The 22,495-nt window shown below is 40.4% G+C and overlaps 1 protein-coding gene and 1 long non-coding RNA gene across 11 annotated transcripts in view; one reads left to right on the forward strand and one right to left on the reverse strand.

The window, feature by feature from the left end:
• The window catches only part of RUFY3 (RUN and FYVE domain containing 3), a 96,711-nt gene that overhangs the window by 22,156 nt on the left and 52,060 nt on the right, over positions 1 to 22,495 (reverse strand). For 5 of the 10 annotated variants that reach the window (XM_073340391.2, XM_073340390.2, XM_073340396.2 and 2 more), the window contains 9 exons: positions 19,043 to 19,135; positions 18,507 to 18,590; positions 17,655 to 17,822; positions 15,980 to 16,077; positions 11,962 to 12,081; positions 8,721 to 8,844; positions 6,756 to 6,835; positions 2,701 to 2,728; positions 757 to 831 (listed from right to left, as the gene is read on the reverse strand). In XM_073340391.2, coding sequence (XP_073196492.1) covers positions 757 to 831; positions 2,701 to 2,728; positions 6,756 to 6,835; positions 8,721 to 8,844; positions 11,962 to 12,081; positions 15,980 to 16,077; positions 17,655 to 17,822; positions 18,507 to 18,590; positions 19,043 to 19,135 — 870 coding nt within the window. Of the gene's footprint in view, positions 1 to 756; positions 832 to 2,700; positions 2,729 to 6,755; positions 6,836 to 8,720; positions 8,845 to 11,961; positions 12,102 to 12,262; positions 14,412 to 15,979; positions 16,078 to 17,654; positions 17,823 to 18,506; positions 18,591 to 19,042; positions 19,136 to 22,495 lie in introns of those variants that run through there. The other 5 variants (XM_073340398.2, XM_073340399.2, XM_073340400.2 and 2 more) reach the window with 3 other exon arrangements.
• On the forward strand, positions 8,726 to 22,244 carry LOC140910139 (uncharacterized). Its single transcript, XR_012158429.2, has 4 exons — positions 8,726 to 8,919; positions 9,996 to 11,198; positions 16,069 to 16,249; positions 17,318 to 22,244. It is a non-coding gene; the product is annotated as an uncharacterized LOC140910139 (long non-coding RNA).

Raw genomic sequence — 22,495 nt, forward strand, 5'->3', positions numbered from 1 at the left:
TCTTCAGGGGATGGAAGCATACCAGCATTTATCATTTGCCAGTGTCAACAGCAGGTGGCATGGAGGATCCTGAAGCCCTCTCATTTAACAGCTTTGTCCTAATGGGAAGGTGGACAAACATGTATTTCCTGGTGCCAGAGGTGAAAGTAAGCCGGTGCGCCGTACCAGGGGTGGATCAGCTTCCCCAGCCACAATTCAAAGAGCCTGCGGCTCCCAGCAGCGGCTGAAACCCCCAGCCCTTTAAATTGCTGCCAGAGTCCCGCTGCTGGAGCCCTGGGGTAGCGGCAGCAGGGCTGGGGCTGGGGCGGAGATCTACAGGGCCAAGGGCAGTAGGAGTGGCTGGAGCCCCATCCCCAGAGCCCTGGGGAAGCGGTGGCGGGGCTCCGGGGACCATTTAAAGGACCCAGGGCTCCAGCCACTGCTACTGTCCAGGGCCCTTTAAACCGCTGCCACAGCCGCTGCCGCTGTTACCCTGGGGAGGGGGAAGAAGGCACTTGCCAGTACATGGTGGGCTGGGGCCTGCTCTGACCCCCAGCCCCGCCCCTTCCCCCTGAGGCCCCGCCCCTTCTGGAGGCCAGAGCCAGCCCCAGCCCAGCCCTGTACTGGTAAGTCCCTAGACTTACTTTCACCCCTGCCTGGTACCCAGGTAATTAAAGGGAAATCTACTTGTATTTATCAGCTTTTAGAAAATTAACTTAAAGGGAACATGTGCTACCAGGCTGGCCAAGACACAAGCCTCCCCTTAACTGAAGTTACCTTTGTTTTGGTGAGACTGCCTTCCTCTCGGCACAGTTGGCATAGCTGTGATTTTCCAGGTCCAGATGGCAGTTCCTAAATCATTAACAAAAACAAACAATTGCTCAGCATTACTCTTCCTGCACCCTCCATTTCAATATTATTGCTTGTGTCTGCTACCCTCCACCCTCAACGCAGTTTTCCCTTTTCCTAGTCAATTTGAGGCACAGTCGGATTGCTCAGAAAGCGGGCAGCCTGCAGGAAGCCTTGACTTGTGCACATACACAAACAGGACCGCAAACCATTCAGAAAATCACAGGACAAACTGTTCTTCTGGGAAGAAGTACTTAACTCTGGCCAATCAACTTCCAGAATCCACATCACTGAGTGTGACTGACTCCCTGAATGTTGGCTTCATCCACTGAGTCCTGGAGTGCCCAAAGCCAGAGTAAAAGGGCTACATTTATCAGGTCAACAAGGCTGCTGGGGGGAGACTGATCCTTCCTCCTAACCTGAAGACAGGTCATTGAGCACTTGTGCAGATGGGTCGGGGAGACACACACACACTCAGTCACTCTCTGCATTTGCACCACACTCATGGCAAAGATGTCGGAGCGCTTTCCACAAATTAATGCAAAGTGTAAAGAAGCAATTCTTCTGTCTAGTCTAGTTCGCTGGTGCTCAGGCTGCAGCCTCTCTGCCCAACCTTTGCGCTGACTGTTTCTCTGCACTCGGAGAATGCCAGGGCTGTGGGAGGATCTGGTTCCCAACATGGAAATCCTTACCAGCTCAATTCAGTTGACAGTTACACATCCTAGTAGTAAAGAGTCCTGTGGCACCTGATAGACTAACAGACCTATTGGAGCATAAGCTTTGCATCCTACAAAGTGGGTATTCACCCACGAAAGCTTATGCTCCAATACGTCTGTTAGTCTATCAGGTGCCATAGAACTCTTTGCCGCTTTTACAGATCCAGACGAACAGGGCTACCCCTCTGACACTGGGCATCCTAGTCGTATTTGTTTTGCTTCACTTTCTTTTGCTTTCCCCTTATCCATATGCACATGACACACACACTTGTACTAGATCTCTATAGCTGATGCTTATCCTACAACCGAGCTACCTTGTGGCATTTATTTCACATTTTTAATTAACTTTTTTCCTGTCAGTTGAAACATTTTTAGACGTCCCTCATTCATAACATCTAAGGCTACCATTACAGGGCTGAAGTATTTGCAGTGACTTCCTACTGTTCTATTAGCTTTAAGGCATGTTTATGATCAGAAAAGTGACTATAAAATGGCACTCTCTTATTCAATATTTCTGCTCCGAGCGTGTTAACAGATCGTATTTTACTGTCCCAGAAGAAAATACTTAAACCCTGCAGAGTGGAAACTGCATGGACGAGTGAGTTGGCTTCAGGCAACAATGCACAAACACCATTGCCAACTGAGTTCCAGTTGTAGAATCTTTAGCCCTGGCAATGATGCATGAACCAGGAAGAACACAGCTTGACATTCAGAGCCCAGAACGAAGGAGTCTGCAAGCCTGGAAGCTGTCGGTGCGCGTGCGTTTCAAACCAAACCATCTTTCTAATTGTAAACAGGACCTGACGGACACTGAAGACACTGATGCAGACAGAATATGAAACTTTAATGTCATTTTCATAATCAATTTTCTGATCCTAACTGTGCTTTACCAGGCACACTATTTACATAAGGGTAGAAAAAGACTTAACTTTGATACAGAATATCTTGACAAAGCCCTGGCTGGGATGATTTAGTTGGGGTTGGTCCTGCTTTGAGCGGGGGTTGGCCTAGATGACCTCTTGAGGTCTCTTCCAACCCTAATCTATGATTCTATGATTTTAAGGTTGCATGGATTAAAGAAGAAATTGTGAATACATAACACTTTTCCATCACATTTGTACTTTAATGTTTCAACATAAGCAGAAAAAATACTAACCTGCTCTTCTTGTATGACAGACTGTATCCTACAATAAAAAAAGAAAACGGTAAGTTAGCAGTATCGTTTTATCCACATCTCCCAGAAGGAAATAGCTTGAGTCTCAGATCCATTCTCACTGAAGTCGTTCCTTGTTTTTTTATGGTTTTTTTTAATACACTATTACACATTTTTGTTATTTCTTGAGGTTTATAAAAAACACCTATTTTGAACTCCATATGCTTGCAAACTGTAAAACCATTCATAAACAAATACGTATTAGGGAATACATAATTAGGTGCTGTGGTGTCAAAGCCTATCAGCATGAATGTGGGATGGTCCCCTTACACATTAGTGGCAAAGTCGTTAATTACACTTTGCAACCTGAGCATCAGGTACTGTGATAAATGAAGGGGGGAGGGAATACCTCCCTTTTATGGACACCCAGCCAGACAGTTAGTTGAAAAATCATTCTTGGTAGCTGTTCTCTGCTTGCTTTACCTGTAAAGGGTTAAAAAGTCCCCCAGGTAAAGAAAAGGAAGTGGGACCTGACCAAAAGAGCCAATGGGAAGGTAGAACTTTTTAAAATTGGGAAAGAAACTCTCCCTTTTTGTCTGTTGTGCTCTCTGGGCTGCAGGGACACGGAGCAGCAATGCTACAAGCAGGAATGCTGTGTAAGGTTTGAACCAGGTATGAAAAATTATCTTCCATACCTAGAAGGAATTATTGGGACAGGGAATGTTTAGATAGACGTGATCAGGTTTATTTCTTTATTTTGGCGTGTGGCTCTCCTCTGTACTAACCCCAGATGCTTTTGTTTGCTTATAACCTTTAAGCTAAACCCCCAAGAAAGCTAGTTTGGGTGCTTACTTTTTGGAATTTCTCTTTTAGAATCTAGCAAAAGCCTAAGTTCCAGATGTATTTTCTTTCTTTTTGTTTTTAAATAAAATTTACCTTTTTTAAGAACAGGATTGGATTTGTGTGTCCCTAAGAGGTTTGTGCATATGTTGTTCAATTATCTCAGAGGTGGGCAAACTGCGGCTCGCAGGCCACACCTGGCCCGCAGGACCATCCTGCCCAGCCCTTGAGCTCCTGGCCGGGGAGGCTGTCCCCCCCCTGCCCCGCAGCCATGCCACCATGTGGGCAGCACAGCTGGCTCCGGCTGCAAGCTCCTGCTGCTCTGAATGGCATGGTAAGGGGGCAGGAAGGCGGGGGGGGGGGAGCAGGGGTGTGGATTAGGGGCAGGGGCTCCCGAGGGGCAGTCAGGGGGTAGGGAGCAGGGGGCGGAGGTTTGGGGAGGGGGCAGTCAGGGGACAGGGGGGTTGGGGTCCTGGGGGGCCAGTCAGGGGTGTGGATAGGGGTCTAGGCAGTCCGGGGACAGGGAGTGTTGGATAGGCTTGGGAGTCCCGGGGGGCAGGGGTGTGGATAAGGGTTGGGGGGGCAGTCAGGGGACAGGGAGCAGGGGGGCTTGGGTTGGGGTACTGGGGGGGCGGTTTGGGGTGGGGCGTCCCAGGAGGTGGCAGTCGGGACAACGAGCAGGGGGGTTGGATGGGTCAGGAGTTCTGAAGGAGGCAGCCAGGGGGCAGGAAGTGGGAGGGGCCGGGGCCAGGCTCTTTGGGGAGGCACAGCCTTCCCTACCCGGCCCTCCATACAGTTTTGCAACCCCGATGTGGCCCTTGGGCCAAAAAGTTTGCCCACCACTGAATTAGCTGGTGGCAACAGCTGATTTCCTTTGTTTTTCTCTTTCTCAGCTCTTTCTGGAGGGGGGCAGTGAAAGGGCTTGAGGGTACCCCACAGGAAGGAATTCCCAAGTGCGCCTTTCTGGTTTCAAAGGGGTTTTGCATTTGGGTGGTGGCAGCATTTACCAAGCCAAGGTCAGAGAGAAGCTGTAACCTTGGGAGTTTAAGACAAGCCTGGAGTAGCACGTATTAATTTTTATAATCCTTGCGGGCCCCCACCTTCTGCACTCAAAGTGACAGAGTGGGGATTCAGCCTTGACAGGTGCCCATCCCAAACTCATGCTAATATAACCTTTAACCACACCATCATGCATTTAATATACATTAATGATGATCTGCATAAGAAAAATACACACTTAGGCTCATGCTGTTTCCCTCCTTTATGACATATGAAGGAGACCCAAAAAGTTTTTTCCCCTCCCCAAAAATGTTTTCTTCTCTGCATTATTTTTATATAAGAAATGTAGATCATGTCTATCTGGGAAGACTATGATGAGAACTAGTGAAATAACATCACAAGAGCCTAGAACAAAAAGAAATGAGAGGGGAAGGGATGTTTAGTTAGACTGTGTTAAATGGCTTTTGGTAATATCTCTTTAGCTTCAATAACTAATTAACATTTTGGAAAAAAAGAAGTCTTTGTTAAAGGTTCAATATCCCCACAACTTCAACTAACATGAAAGCTTACAATATTCTTCCTCTTACATTCTCCCCATAAATCCTCCTGCAAAACCAGGGAAGACAGGAGTTCATATTTCTGATATATTCCAAGTAAAAACAAGGAGGGGGAAAAAAATCTTAAAACCTTCCAGGCTATTTTATATACTATAAAGCAGCTAAAAAGGGCACAAAAGCCCAATTAATAAAAAAAGATCCTTTTCAGGTCCCCTGTAGTTTATAATAACCTGTCTCACACAGCATTTATTTTCAAAAGTGATATTTGAAGGGATTATATAAAAGTGTCTTTTACTATGCTTTGAACAAAATCCAGATTATAGACCTGGTTCCCGACTACAAGAAATATGAATTTAAAATGTCTACCCATTTGAACACGAGTCTTTACCTCATCTCCAGGTTTTTTTAAAAATAATCTTCCCGATAAACAAAAACCCAGCCAAAATAACATAGGCTTATTTTCTGCTGTTGTGTTCAATTCACTTTAGCACATTTAAAAAAACTAAACTCTTACCTGAATGAGATTTTTACATTAGTATGTTCGTAAGGATTTTATTTTTATTATAGAAGCCATTTCTCTCTAGAAACCCGCACCCAGCCACCCCCCTCTAAAAAACACAATCTTTAGGCTCCAATACATCTTGTTCTTGGTCCTCAACATTATACTATACCAAAGTTGAATACAAGAACAGGGTTTTTTTCCTGACGCACTAGTACCAAAGGGGCATGTCCCTGCAATTTCAGATTTGTGAATGCAGAGCTCCTACCCTGCCAAGGCCTAAAAGTCAGCCTAAGGGATAATGTTCTCCAAATGAAGAATTACAGCCATAGATCAGGTGGCTCAGAGGTAGCTGGGAGAGGAACAGGAATCTCTTCATCACCTCCCCCATTCCAGAGCAAGAAAACCTGATGCCTGGCAATGGAATCTGTGTCCCGACTCAGTGCTGTGAAGTAGGCACAGTGGAGAACCTCAAACAGTGGGCACAAAGACAGTTGCAAACCTTTGTTTGGTAGAACTGCAGTACTCGACAAGTCCCTGAGTGTGTTACACACCCCTAACAAACCTCTGAACCCCACAAAAAGCACAGTGGGAAAGACAATGCTGGAGTCTTTTCCAACAGTTTGAGAAATAAACCATATTGTGACCTCCTTGTATGAGGCAGACTACAATTGAAGAAGCCCAAAACAACCTCTAAAACAGGAAACTTCAAGTACACCAACTCCTGTGTGCACCAACCCCAGAATCTCTCCTAAAATCCTGAAATGCCAACTTCCCACACTTAAAAGCGAATCCCTGTTTCTCTTCCAGGTTACTGTGTAATTGAGAAGAGCAGATCATACCACCCTGTAACTTTAAAATCTCAAATTACAAGTGTCTTCACTTCAATCAGAAACGTTTAAACTTCACTTAGAAGATTTTAGCATATTGTTTTATTTAGGACAAGAGAAAATGACTAAGTTTCTCAGTGAGGGTTGGAGTTTTTGTTTTTGTTTTTTTTAAGCGAAAGAAAAGGGTAAGCCCACAACAAAACTAAATTCTCACCAACACAGTAATTGGTATCTTTAGCTGAGAGCTTAACAAACTGCTTTTCACATTGCAGAGAAGAACAGAGACAGGAGGAGGAACTGTGAAAGTGAGAAAAAGGGGATATCTTTCCATACTTGTTTGGAAGAACAGCATTTTCCCCTCTTCCAGGCTCTCCCAGTCTGGCATTTTCTTCCTGGATTTTCTGCTTCCCATCCTGTCAAAAGAAAACATATTTACGAGTCTTTTGAGTATTTTACTAACTGCACTCTTACGCATTTAGACTGGGATTTCCAAGGCCGCTTAAATGGCTTAGTGAACACAAGTCCCACTGACTTCCAATGGGATCTGTATCTAAACCACATGGGTGCTTTTGAAAATCTACCCTTTGACCTCTCACACCATTGTGGTATACGAGCACCAATCTAAGCACACTAGCTGTTTGCCTTCCTCTTGCTGGGCAGAAAAAAAACTGAAAGATGTCCAAGCTGGCTTCAGATTTTTAGAGAGGTAATCTAACCTTTTTTTTTTTCTTTGAACTGGGAAGGAGGAAGCATAACCCAGCCACCTGGACTGATATAGCAGAAGCAGGGAGGGTAAATATCACTTGATATTTGTCAAAATAAATCTATAAATGAGACAAAGGCAAATCCCCAACCAAACGCAGCATTACTTTTCAACACGACTAAGAAAATAAACTGCTATCTGTATTAGTGAGGGTAGGAGCATGTTAGAACTTTCTCAGCACTATCCATGCCTATGATAGTTGCTAGAAATTTGAACTACAGCTTAGACAGGGCATTAAACTGCTGTTAAAATAATATACCTGTATAAAAGTAAACCGTCCATAGACCACGAGACACAATTAAAGGAGCGGATCAGTTACATAAATAGATACTTCTGTAAATTAATCCCATTTATTCCTAAAACAAAGATATGAATGTCCCATCCTAGTCAGTGTTCCACAACAACACATAAATGGAGGAGGGTGATCCCATGAAGAAAAAGGCACATCAGAAAAAGAAAATCAAACCCTGAAGCAACGAAACATGTACAACGAGAGAAAATAATTATTTTTGCCTTGCAGCTGAATAGCTTGCTTTTTTGGAAAGATCAAACAGCAGCGGGTTTTGAGAGCCAGCTGCAATAAAATTTTCATTCTGACACCTTTTGTTATCGTAGCGTAACGGCTGTTGATATACACAATGCTTTTGACAATTAAGTTATCAAGACACATTGCATGTACATTGCAGCACCTGTTCTTTCAGGTGGCTAATCTTCCCTGGGTTTCCCCACAAGACTTCAGTAGTACTACTCTCTCCATGGAGGGCTTCTTTAGTTCTTCAGTAATTTTTTCTTTTTAAACCAGTAGCATTGAGAACACTTTTTTTAAAAATCTAGCAGAGTACAGAAATACCCTGTACTATTTCACTGTCTTCATACTTGAGAGTTATGCTGTGTCTCAGGAAAAGCTGCTCTTTTCCTGACACTTCCCAGGAGACAGCCAAGTCTAATGATGTACAACAAGACAGCGAGAGATCAGATTTTCAAAGTTGTTTTAAGACAAGTTTAGTTAACATGAAAACCAATTTTTTCTTCAAGAATAGAACTTGCAACTTTGAAATACTGCTCTTATGCATTAAAAAGCCAGCTTCATTTCTTGAGTTGTACTCTCTCTCAGACAGTCAGCATGGTAACTTCCTGCTTATGATAATGTGAAATTATTTTAAAGTGATTTACTCTTAATGAGATGTAGTGATTAGAGTATCTTTTATACTGCATTTTTCTTTAGTAAATAGTGCTGATGAACACAATCAATTTCAAGATTCTGTCCAACACCTGGGAGGGAGGGATACACTCTTATAGTACAACTAAACTTGTTGCTCTTAAAAAGACCTATCTCAGGCTGATAATCAAGAAAAATTTCAATTTCATGGTGTGTGAATTAAATACAAATTTATATGAACTTTTTGTATCCTGACTTCTACCCTCATACCTTTACTACTGCTGCACAACAGCAACACATATGTGCAGTCACACAAAGCTCAGGGTGAGACAGTAGCTAAAATTAAACCATATGTAAACGTGAACAGTGACATTACCATTTTTAATTGCATCTTCTGGCAGCCCTTGCCTTGGGCTACTGTGATTTTGTTTTCTTGGATGCCCTGGTGGATTGGTGACCATCGGTCTCTTTCCCGTTTCAGTTCTTGTTCAAGTTGGCCCCTACAGTATAACAAGAGGGAATCATGGATAAATGAACTGATTTTACAGCACGCAATATGCACAGCTATTAAAAAGGTGATTTATGTTTTTAGCAAAGAAATTGCCATTACCAGAATTTTCAGAACTGTACACCTCTGAACAAATTATCCCAATGCATGTTTAACAAGCCCACAATGCATAGAGTCTGAATCTAAATTCTGGATCTAATACAGTCTAACTTAATTTTGTTTAGATGTATGAAATATGCACCTGTTCACTAAGTCTGCAGGTCCTTAATTAAAATAGAGTCATATTTTTAACATGCTACTGCCAACAACAGTATACAAACTGCCACAGTAAAAACAGCATGAAATCAGAAGCAACATCTTCAACCAATTTCCAGGGACATCCTTAAAGAAGCTTCCCCTCCTGCCCCTCACACAAAACCTTTGTAACTGGGGTGCTTTCCACCATGGCTGAAGATTAAAATTAGGTTGTGTCGGAGCAACTGAGTTCTCAAGCAGAGGGTTCTCTGCTGAGTACCCTGTCAGCAAATCCCGAGTGTTTGAGTCTAGGGACTGTTAAGCAAGAGCACATCAGCTGATCATAGTGCCATGGTCCTAAATGGGGTGAGGTGTGAGCTCAGGTCGCTGAAGCAGAGATAATATACTGTTCCATAGATGGGTATCAGCACCTTGAAATCTACCGTAATACACTCCTTCTAGCCCTCTCAGCGGTCAGGCCACTGATTTGCACACGAGCTGCTGCGGAAGGTTCCAAGGTTAGCCCTCCAGCATTGCTGTAAACCAAGGCGGAGGTGACAAAAATATGGGTGATAGCAGTGAGTTCATATTGGGGAGAAATAAATTGTAATCAGCAGCCGAAGCACAGGTGGAAGAGATCATTTTAGGTCACTGACACCAGCTGAGAAGTCAGAAGTGAACAACCGCAGACCCTCAAAAATGGGGATCCTCCCATACGCTCAGGTTGCCTCCTCAAGCAATCAGAATCAGGTTGGTCTTATCTCATCTTGCTCTCATTCTAATCTGTCTTGGCCAAGCACTAGAAAAGCTGTGACAACATGGTGTCTAGGACCAACAAAAGGAGATGTAGAGCTGCATGTTGTCAGCGTACTGATGGCAGCATAGCCCACCCACTTTCTTCCCCAGCAGCCTCACCTCCTCATTGAACAGGAGGAATGATAACTGAAGACTACAGAACACTGCAAGAGAGCCCTCGGAGCAGATAGGTAAGAACTCAATGTAAGTGATGGAAATCCCCGCTCTCAGGACTTTTAGAAATACACTGGGCAGAACAGGAAAATATACCGTAGGGAACAAACCTGGCTCCAAAAGTCAAGGTAAGTGAAGGGCAATAGGTAACAAAATCAATGTCAAGGGATTATTTTTAGAGAAAGAGGCTAACAACCGCTCTGAAGAGACACCAGCATCCTGCCCTCCTTAAAAAAAGCATGCCCTATTTCCACCAACAGTGCCCATACCTCTCCAGTTGTTTTTACAAATACAGGTGTAGCTAGCACATAACAGCCTAAAGCTTCCAGACCACATCCAGGACCCCAGGGAATAGAACTGGGTGAAAAAACACTTGAGACATGGATCGGTGCCCACTGATGCACTCAATACCATACAAATCAGAGTGGTCTTACTCGTAAAATTGTATGAAAACTCATCAGAACAAAAAAGAGTTTCCTAATATGGCAATCCAGTTCAAGGAAGCAGTTTACTACCAATATAGCTATCTCAAGGGCCTTGTCTACCAACAGAATTTGAACTTAAATTAACTAAACTGACTTAGAAATCAAAACTAAATAAATATAAATACAGTGATAAAAGAGAGTGTCCACACAAGGTGCTTGCACTGATTTAGCTGAATTAATTTCTAAACCAATTTAGTTAAATCAGTGTGACATCTGTGCGTAGACACAATCTAAAACCCCTTTTACATCTGATAATATTGTTAGCAGTAAAGACATAAAGACTAGCATTTTTCATCCTGTTGGATGCAGTCTAATTATACTATTGGCAAAATTTTCAAATGTGGGCACATAAAATGATGTGCTTGTGGGAATAGCGATGTCCTTTGTGTGCACAAATGAGACCTTATATATATTCGTTAATAAAAGCCCCATCAGTCCTCACATCCTCCTCCCCACTGTAAACATTTTGTTTTGTATCACTTCACTTTATTGAGGTCCCTCACGCTTCTTTTTGCCTTAAGGTGTCTGCTAAAGAGAAAGAGGTCAAAGAAGGCAGTAGGAGACAATATATTTTATCCAATGATGATTCATAGTGACCTTGTCATGGGCCAGAGAATGTATCGTGTATGCAAAATGAGAGGCCATCTTCTATTTCATGGTAAAAGGGTTTGTATTTTCCTGATATTAGTAAACTGACAACTCTGGAAGAGGAATGTGATAGTTTTTCATGCTGAGTTTTCTGTCCTGGACTTTCAGGTCTTTTTTTGGTTCCCAACAAAACTAAGGCTGTTTGTGGATTTAAAAAAAAAATACAGGTTTATTTATTACGTTGGTGCCCAAGGATATTTATTGTCACAGTCTCCTAAAATAGTAGATTTACTTACTGGTGAAAAAGAGGAAACTGTAGATGATACAATAGCTCTAGCATTCCTGATTATGAATAATCACATTGTTTGCTGTCTATTCTCTCTCTAAAGTTTATATTCTATAATACAAATGACATTATTAGAGCAGAACTGCACACTGCCAGCCTCTCTTTATGAGCTTTTAAATGCCTGGAGAACATTTTTATATTTAATTTCCACCCAGGGTGTTCCTCAGACAGCTTTTGTAACAAGATTTTTCTTCTTTTAGCATTCGATGGTGCACGGGACTTGTATTATTCTTGTCATGTTTCCGGATTACATATTTTGTAATTTTCTTTAAAAAAGGGGTAAGTTTTAACAAAAATGCACTTGCAATTCAGATATCCACATTTGAAAATTTGGTCCACAACGTATCGAAGCACTTCCCCATTCTAAGGTTACTCTGCGCCTGTCTAGAACAAACACACTCCCCCATTTACTATGGGTTTTCCCAGACATTTCTGACCTGGCAGAGAAAGCACACCCAATAAATACATTAGAAAATGGTCTCTTCACCGCTGTTTGGTGAGCTGTTCCACTTCCATCTGAAGACTGTTGATCTTGTCACCAAATTCCAGCTTGAAGAGCCGGTTGTCCTCCTTGGCAGACTGACGTTCTCTCTCTGCCTGTCGCAATCTGGATTTGAGCCACATGAACTTGTGATAAAAAACAAAAGCCATGGTGGGGAGGAAGACTGAATTTAAACAAACAAAAATAAACCCAAAAAAAGGAAAACAAATTGTATGGTAAAACAATGGGAAGGATGAAAATATTCTAAAGAAAGACAAAATGTAGGTGAACCAGGCAGAAGAAACTCTGATTTTCAAGGTTTTTTATTCTATTACTACAGTTTACAGCTATTAGATGATAAACATAAAACATTTTATCCATATTCAAAGCAAACCTCAAGTACACAGAATTTTAAGTCAAATTTTAATTTTAATGTACGTTACATTTCAGCTTTACATATGTAACTGGAACTTGCAACATAGGTTATCTACTATATTTAGAATTAGTGCATTTTCCTGGTCTCTTCCACAACTATCACATCAGATTAAGCACATATGCATTTACATCACAGCAACCTATACTCTGGATCAAATATTAGACAAGTTGCCAGATATTTAAGTCTTCAATCCTACTATAGCATTACTGTGATAGGAGAAAGTTTATTGTCCACAAGAAGAATTTGGTGGGGGTAAGGGGGTTGTAACAATCCTAACTAGCCATTTGGGTACCCTAATGAAAGCTTTTATTCTGCAGATGATTCAAATAAGTTCAGAATAAAAGGTCACAGGTTAATTTTGTGTTTTCAGACATGTGACTCAATAGCGACCCTCAAATACTTAGTTGTTATTTTCCAGGGAGTCTTATAAAGTCTGCCATTGTGCAGTCATCAATTTTACAAGCTAAGGGGCGATACCCACCTGTGTACTGGAGGGCAAGATTGAGCCTCACAGATTTTTAAGTGTGTCCAGTGTGAATTAAATTTTTCCAGCTGCATGATAGTCATATAAGTCTCCCACTATGTGTCAAGGAGTCCTATTCTACATGACAGAGTGGGAAATTTACATGAGACAGAATTTTTGCAGGCAATTCACAAGGACAAAAAACTATTAAACATAGAAAAAACCCGAACTTGATTTCTTGAAGCAAAGTATTTATAGAATTATTTACACCCTAAAGCCTGTATGGGACCAGCATGGTGACCTCTTGCAACCATAGGGAAGAGGACACTAACTTAGAATATTCCAATCTACAGTTTTAAAAAAATTTGAAGTGAGACGTTAAGCTTATGATTATTTTTCCTATTCAGAGCCATTTCTAAGCTTTAGTTGGTCTTTCATTATTTTGCCAGAACTCTCAGCAAATTCCCTATTTGTACCAAGCAACAGAAACTTAGAAGCAAAGGTAACAAGTGTAACAGTGAAAGTCTGCTATTTTGTTTTATTTGTTATAGGCTAGTTACTCCGAGACAAGGACTGGCCAGCAAAAAACTACTTGTTCCACTCCTTCCTCTCTCACATTTATTTTAATCCTAACGTATAAAGAGCAGAATATTTTTGTAAAATGTGTAATTATTCCTTTTCTAGGAAGAGGAGAGACCAACGAAACAACGGTCTCTCCTCAGCTTCCTTCAGTTAGGAAGAACTGCAGTATATTTCTAGAGGGAATTATGGCAGAGGTAGAAGGCAATGAAAAGATAAGGAGGTTCTACTGTAACGTTACTCTAAGACATCTAGTTACCAATTCTGTCTTCATGAAGTTTAAAGGAATCTATGGTTGATTTACCTCCCCACCCCAAGTCACTAAGACAAAATTGTTGCAAGCAGTCTTGGTTAACGAGGACTGGATCTTCATAGTGATGAGATATTAAGATGTAATGCCCATTTGTTAAACCCAAAGAACAAAAGTGAAAGGGTAATGGTTGGGAATATGCACGTAACTACTTTCAACTACTTCCAGGGACACATTTTCTTTGTCTACTTCATAACTAGAGAAAACTAGTTTGGCTTCCCCAGAACTGGCCAATCGGATATTGGCACAGAACCACACATCTAGTACCGATTCACTTTGAAGACTTGTGTTGTATACAGTACGTATCAAAGGTATGTACAGAGCCACAAATCTCTCATTCCTTAAGCTTTCCTTCTGTATTTATTGGCCAACTCATCTGTAGTTTAACAAAGTTTATGTGGCAAATTAGGGCGCTTCTACCAAATTTTCTATCTCTGAAAAAAAAAGCCCAAAGGTTTTAAAAATTCAGCGAATTCCTAATTAACTTTAAATGACAATTAACATTTTAACAGTTGCTTTTAACTATTCTTAAGGTTTTTCCCCTCATAACTAAGTTTCGATGTCAGAGTTGTGAGGTGACCAGTTGCAAAAATGCCTAATGGTGCTTCTGGATCAGTTTGTTTGCTGCACTATTTAAGGTTTTTGCCTGTTTCACCAAATCCTTTTCACTATATGAAAAATGTCAGAATGATGATGTGTGGGAAATGGAAAAAAAATAAAAACAGTAAGAGAGAAGTTCAAATCAGTTAACTGAACAGATATTGTAGTACATTCAATATATGTCTGTATACATTATGAAAAGGCAAACATTGCTCAGAGCCACTCAGAAGACTACAGAAAACCCCTCAGAAGAGTTTGATGAAAGTTACACACTCTACAATAATCATCCTTTAACTGAATAAGGTAATAATTATAAAAAAAACCTTAACTATTCCCCTTCTGACTTTATTTCCAAATGAAACAGCATTTATCTTTAGGAAATGCACCTCTCGTGCCCGCTCGTATCATTCAGGATCATAACAAGGGAATGGATGCATAGGTGGAGACACTTTGGACTAAATAAGTACAGTTCCTTTTGAAGTCAGTTCACACCAGCTGAACCCTCTGTGAAAGCAACTATAAGAAGCTCAGCTCCAAAGATGTTAAAGAAAAAGGATGCAATCCCCTGAGGCCCTCCTCTGGGAGTGGTTTTATGTCTGACCTCAGAATCCATCCCAATTATGTGAGAGTTGGTAGTGGGCTGTCAGCACTGTCTCACTAGGATAGGTGTTTGAGAATGTGTCCTCATGGCGCTAATGGATATGGTTCCCATCCGCCACCTCTGCCAGCTCCTAGTGCCAGAAACAGTCCTCTCCACTCCCACCCACCAAGGTACTTTAACTGTGCTTTCTTGCACTTCAGACCTCCCAGAAACAAACATGGGTCTCAGTTTTCATGGAGATGGACGTTCCAATTTTAATATAGAATAGTTTCAAAACCAGAACTCGAGTCTTACGTACCCATAAGCATATTTCAGATGTGACTGTTGTAATCCTTGTTCTTCATGCCCCCCACTACCGTATTGCCATCCCTGCCATGTTGTGTCTAATATAGACTGTATGCTTCTGAGAGTCATCCATTTGTACAGTGTTAGTGGTGCTGTACAGGCCTATTTAAATTAGCAATAGGCAATTAATTACCCAGTGTTACATCTTCACATTCAACAATGCGGACAAGGACACCCATAATTAGCTTTTATATATACACTGTGTATGCTCGGTTTGTGTGTATAAAACAAGCTTCTACAATAATTGATATTTTAGCAGGATGTTCTCATTTATGGAGGATTTTCCTGAGCACACAAAACATGTCCTTGCTACCAGTCTATCACGGAATTACTGCTTTAGGGCCAAGTCCTGCTCTCCTTATTCATCTGAATAGTTCCACTTACTTCCATGGGACTGTTCAGGTGAATAAGAGCAGTAGGATTTGATCCTTTGTTGTAATGCCCAGTTCTGCTCCCATGCTATTCAGTGGGAATTTTGCCATGGACTTCGCTAAAAGCAGGCCTAGGCCACTAAATGCAACTTGGGTAATATTAACGTTTCAAAAAAATATCTATAAAGGACTCTTAGGAATAGCACTTAGCTCTATGTAACAAGTTTATATAAAAATATGCAATTTTAGCACCTTCAAAAGTATACCACATACCACAGGGACACATTTATATTTTGTAACAACAAAGTTTCATTTTTACCTTTGTTCAAGCTGTTTAATAGTAGCAGCCATCTGATTTGTCTTCTCCTCCAAACGGCTGTTTAATTCACTCTTCTGTTTCACTCCCAGGTCTGAACTCTGGAAAGGAAAGTTACTTAATGTCTTCAGTAAGCAGTGGTAAATATGAAATAAACTACATTGGAAAATGAAATGGAATTGGTGATGCTAAAACATGTAAGAAGGAGTGATCCAAAGGGCAAAGATTGGAAGCAAAGATTAATAGTGTGGACAAGCATTTCCCCATGTCCTGGTAAGTGACTAAGTAAACAAACAATTTTATTTTATGTATTAAAGTATTATACCTGAACCACATGGTATGGATTGATGTAGTATCTATCAATATTACACCATCAATTGTGTGGCACAAGAGTGCCAGTTGCCTGAACTGTCAACCGTCTGGCAGCTAATTCTGTTTATGGTTTTGAAATTAAGTTGAATACTTATTTCTCTGGGCATTAGCTGTCTGGTTTTGTCTTAGTAGTCTGTTCTAGTGGATTTCAGTGATAAGTGGAACTGTATACATTAAAATAATAGATTTTACTAGATAGACACTATCATGGTTTTGTTTTTATAAATACATGGGTTTTACAGTGATATATGTTTACTTTTAGTTTTGGTCATTAAAGCTTTTCTTTAGAACTGACTTTGGTTATGCTGCAGGCGGTCCTCTAGAAGCAGAAGTTATAAGGACTATGATGTTGAAAGTCTCTGTCCATGGTAACCCATACAAATAATTTCATTTTATCATTATACCACAGCAAGTGATACTCTGTGTGTTACAGTAGAGAACACAAAAGGAAACCTCATATAGGACGTGACTGAGGGCAGCCCAAGTCTAAACTGGCAAATGAAATTAGGAAGTAAAACCACAGGCTACAGATTCTGAAAATGTTGCTGTGACCTCCTTGTTTCTACAGTTACTTAAAACATGTGCTCCAGTCTAGAGAAAGGAGATTACACACTGTTGTATACAGTTATTTGCACTAATAAAAGTGAAATACAGTAGAAAAGGAGCTTGCCCACACACCATCTCCCATAAGTGTTGGAAAAGATCCATCTCCTCAGTCTCTAGCACGTTAACAAGGGAACACAAGTGGAACTACTGAACCCTGAGCAGCTATGCAAGCTGCTCCAAAAACAATATCAGGTGATGGGTAAGGATGTCTCAGCAGCATGCTACCAAAAAACTCTCAAAACAGCCATGTATTAGGGGAAAATTATTGTCTTACTATTCAACAGATAAGTATTTAGATATCATGGGATGGTTTTTCCTCATAAGACCCTACATCTGGTGAGCTTTTATTTTTATTTTTTAAAGGTATGAGCCAGCCTTGTAGTGCTGGCAAACCACACGATGACATGAAGGATCCAAGAACAGACTGACTTTCTACAGACTCCACTGCTTCCAGACCAAGTCACGTTCAGCTTTCCTCAGTTAGAAAGGTCAGCCTCAAGGCAGGCTGAGCGTGGAAGGAATCAAATGGAATCCATAGTGAGATTAAAAGATGGGGAAGGATGGAGCAAGGACGAAAAGAAAAGGTATACAAGTGACCCTCTTCTTCCCTCATGAATGACTTTCTGATAAGAAAGAAAGTCTAGTTGGTTCCTACATGCCATATCTACAAAGGGACCATTTCATTAGCTCCCTTCCCTACCTGCAGCTTGAAGGAGAGTTCATGCTTTAGTGCCCTGAGATCATCTAGTTGCTGCCTGAGTGCCACTAGTGCATCCTGCTTCTCACAAACATCTTTTTCCAGCATCTTCATGGCCAGCTCCATCTCCTGTCTCATTCCAATCTGCACCTCTAGTTCTTTTTCCACATCCTGAAACACACACATTATGTTTCATAACCAGTCTTCTGACTAGAACATGACTGAACTAATGTGTGATAATCCACCCTGCCCTTCACCCCATCAACACATACTATTAATCATGTTGCATTACAAATATCTTATTGCCATTATAAATAGAACTTAGAAATTAAATTAAGGAAAACAGATGCCATTACAGCTAAGTATTACAGCTATGTATCTGACTTCACTGGCAACCAATCAGAAAGCTCAAGTTGGGCCAAATTTATATTTGTCATTAGGGAAATGTTTGCAGACCTCTTATTTCACAAGAATACCCCTTTCAACCATTTTCCACATCCTTATCTCATGTGCTGTATAACAATAGTTGACAGGTGTCCATGTTGTAGGCTCAAGGATATCATTTACATTTCTTAAATACAAAAATAGAAATACAATGCATGTTTTGTGTGATGTTGACCCAAATCTGGTAAGTATTCTGCTGTGAAGCAGGAAAATTACTTCTGGTAGATTTTTGTTTTAAAACAAAATGAAGTTATTAGGCAAGGTTATTAAGCAAGGCATTTTGGAATACTATCACCTTTACTTGCATCTTGGACCATAACACATACCCTTTGCAAAAGGTAATTGTTAGACAATGAATGACTACATAAAATATTAATACTTTATCGAATTCTGAGTTTAGACCAAGCTTACCAGCCGTAGCTGAGTCTCCTCCTTTAACTGTTTTCGTGCTTCATTCAGTGCAAGTCCATCTGCAGTTCTGTCTTGCTTAGTCACCTAGAGTTAAGAGAACAAATCAGATGGAAATCAAACTATCAGAATCATCATATTTGTCAATTTGCTTCTGCCATTTTCAAACATTGATAGTCTTCACTAAGTTAATGCAGCAAGTAACATCCTTGTGACATTACTATTTCCCTCCGCCAACACGTGTTATTTAATGCAATAATGTATAATCAGTCTAGCCATTTGCAGGATGTAGAGAATAGGATTTTAAGTAGGAACAATTTATAAAGTCGGATAAAATATCTTTATAATTTCCAAAGGTAGAAATAGATTCCATAGTGGATACCAACATATTTTATCTGGTTAAGTAAAAACTTTGAAACAGTTCTATGGAGTTCCCCTTGAATTTAGAAAAAAAGATGGGATTGAGTAATGAGTGTGTCAATGGCATAAGTGAAATTCTCACTTAAGAGAAAAAAGATTCATAACATACACACACTGACCTTACGATTACTTTCCAAGAGGTAAGAACTTTCTTCTTTAACTCGTTCCATCTCTTCTTGCAGAGTTATAATCCTGTTGTTTGCAACTGCAAGCTGTAAACAAAACCAGAGAATTGTAACTTAGACACTGATGTTTCACTTGGCTAGATGGACAGCTATTTACATCACTTAGATACCAAGGTGCTCAGTCACTCAGATATAAGAGTGATGGGTGCAATATGAGAATCTTAACAGTAGAAAGATCTTCACTGGCCTACTTGGGGCAGTGGCTCTTTGTCCTATTCCCTGTTGGAATTCCTGGGAAAAAGACATCCATGACCAATAGATTACTTATTTTAATACAGAGGATCCTGACAAGACCATGATTCTTTTGTACAGTTCATGCGAAACGCATGAATTGATATGATAAGCAACACAATGAATTAGCGGTGTGCTACAGATAGTTTTGGTGGGCAGAGCTGTTACAATGTCAGTTATCATTTTAACCAGTATGGAGACTCCACTGAGTGACCACAAAATAAACTGTTTATCAACAAAATACTTTGATTTGCAATTAATTTGGTAGGAGATATGAATACATTTGATTGGCAGAGCATGTGAATTTTGCAGGCTTTAAACAAAAGGCCATTTATTACAGTATAACCAAAAACAGCAGCACAATCATGCTGCCTTTTAAAGTACTCAGTTTTTAATTGCACAATATAACATAACTTTTCTTCCTTCCCCACATGAGTAGATACAGTCATCTCCATTAGTGAAAGTGGATGCCAGAGGAGAAGACTGCAAAACTTTTTACATTTGTAACAGGACCATCTGAATATGTATATTTGGAACTGTTCACTAACCGGATGTATAAAGCTATCTGGAGTAAGCAAAACATGAAAATGTAATGCCATTATTGTCCTTTTTCAGAGAGTATTTTAATTTGTATTATCATAGCACCTAGAGATCCTAATTGATATCAGGATCCCTTTGTGCTAAGAGAGGCTACATCCCAAAGAGCACGCAATCTAAACAGACAAAAGACAAGAGTCCAAACTCATTATTCTCCATTTCACATGGGAAATGGAGGGAAAGTGATTAACTGACTTGTCCAAAGTCATACAGGAGGCCTGTAGAAGAACGGGGAAGATTAGAATGCATGAACTACAAAGAAAAAATGGAAAAGGAAAGAAAAAAAAATTATACCTAGATTTGTGTATTGACTGACCTAAGTGACCAGTCTGTGGGGGTTTTCTGCAGAGTGACACATTTTTATTTATATTCAGCAAATTTTGAGCAGATACAGGAAAAGTCATCATTACATTTCAACATACACTATGACAACACCGAGTAAGAGCTGATTACAGAAGCAGATATTTACCAAAGAAATACATTTTTAAACAAAACATCCTCTGAAAATTTCTTCATAAATTCCCAGTTCACTGAAGATATTCATAGATTCACAGGTTCCAAGGCCAGAATGGACCACTGAGAGCACCTAGGCTGACCTCGTGTATAACACAGGCCACAGAACTTCCCCCAAATAATTCCTGTTTGAACAAGAGAGTATCTTTCAGAAAAAGATCCAATCTTGATTTATAAGTTGCTAGTGATGGAAAGTCTACCACAATCTTTGATAAATTGATCCAGTGATGAAATTACCCTCACCTTAAAAAAATTATATCTTATTTCCAGTCTGAATGGGTCTAGTTTTGACTTCCAACCCTTGGATCTTGTCAAGCCTTTTTGTCTGTTACACTGAATAGCCCATTATCCACAATTTGTACTTCACCTAGGTACTGAGAGACACTGATCAAGTCACTCCTTAACCTTCTCTTCATTAAGCTAAATAAGGTGACAGTTTGAGCTCCTCAAGTCTAAGTCAGGTTTTCTAATCCTTTAATCATTCTTGTGGCTCCTTCTTTGAACTCTCACTCATTTAACAACGTTCTTCTTTAATTATGAACACCCATACTGGACATTTTATTCCAGCAGCGGTTACACCAGTGCAAATACAGAGAAGTAAAATAGCCTCTCTACTCGAGATTCCCCTGTTTACACATGCAAGGATCACATTAACCCTTTTGGCCACAGTGTCACACTGGCAACTCTTGTTTATCTGATTATCCACTATGACCCTCACAACTTGTTCAGAGTCTCTGCTTCCAAAAATAGAGTCCTCTGACTTGTAAGCATGGTCTACGTTCTTTGTTCCTAGATATATACTTTTGTATTTGACCACATTAAAACACATTGTTTGCTTGTGCCCAGTTTACCAAGTGATTCAGATCACTCTATCAGTGACCTGTCCTCTTCATTATCTACTACTCCCCCAATTTTGGGGTCATCTACAAACGTTATCAGCGATGATTTTGTGATTTATTTTCCAGGTCATTAAAAAAAAAGAAAAAGAAAAAAAAGGTAAATAGCTAAAGGCCTACAACTGATCCATGTGAGACCCAACTAGAAACACACCTGCTTGATGATTCTCCATTTACATTTTGAGACCTATCAGTTAGCCAGTTTTTAATCCATTTAATGCGTACCATGATAATTGTGCATCATTCTGTTTTGTTTTTTTAATCAAAATGTTGTGTGGTAGCAAGCCAAGATGTCTCATACAATGCATTCTGGGACACATTCTGATGCCTTCCATAAGCAGAAAGTATCAATCAGATTTCAGAGGAGAAAATGTTTGTTTGTTTTTTAAATAGTTAATTTTAAAAAGCATTCTTTTGCTGAGGGTCCTTCATGCCTAGTTAGTGGCAACAGACAACACAATCCTGTGCTTGTCATAAATATAAAGGGAAGGGTAAACCCCTTTGAAATCCCTCCTGGCCAGGGGAAAGCTCCTTTCACCTGTAAAGGGTTAAGAAGCTAAAGGTAACCTCGCTGGCACCTGACCAAAATGACCAATGAGGAGACAAGATACTTTCAAAAGCTGGGAGGAGGGAGAGAAACAAAGGGTCTGTGTCTGTCTGTATGCTGCTCTTGCCAAGGACAGAACAGGAATGGAGTCTTAGAACTTTTAGTAAGTAATCTAGCTAGGTATGTGTTAGATTATGATTTCTTTAAATGGCTGAGAAAAGAATTGTGCTGAATAGAATAACTATTTCTGTCTATGTATCTTTTTTGTAACTTAAGGTTTTGCCTAGAGGGGTTCTCTATGTTTTTGAATCTAATTACCCTGTAAGATATCTACCATCCCGATTTTACAGGGGGGGATTTCTTTATTTCTATTTACTTCTATTTTTTATTAAAAGTCTTCTTGTAAAACACTGAATGCTTTTTCATTGTTCTCAGATCCAAGGGTTTGGGTCTGTGGTCACCTATGCAAATTGGTGAGGCTTTTTATCCAACATTTCCCAGGAAAGGGGGGGTGCAAGTGTTGGGAGGATTGTTCATTGTTCTTAAGATCCAAGGGTCTGGGACTGTAGTCACCTAGGCAAATTGGTGAGGCTTTTTACCAAA

This window comes from Lepidochelys kempii, chromosome 4, assembly GCF_965140285.1.
Source record: "Lepidochelys kempii isolate rLepKem1 chromosome 4, rLepKem1.hap1, whole genome shotgun sequence".
Taxonomy (NCBI): domain Eukaryota; kingdom Metazoa; phylum Chordata; order Testudines; family Cheloniidae; genus Lepidochelys; species Lepidochelys kempii.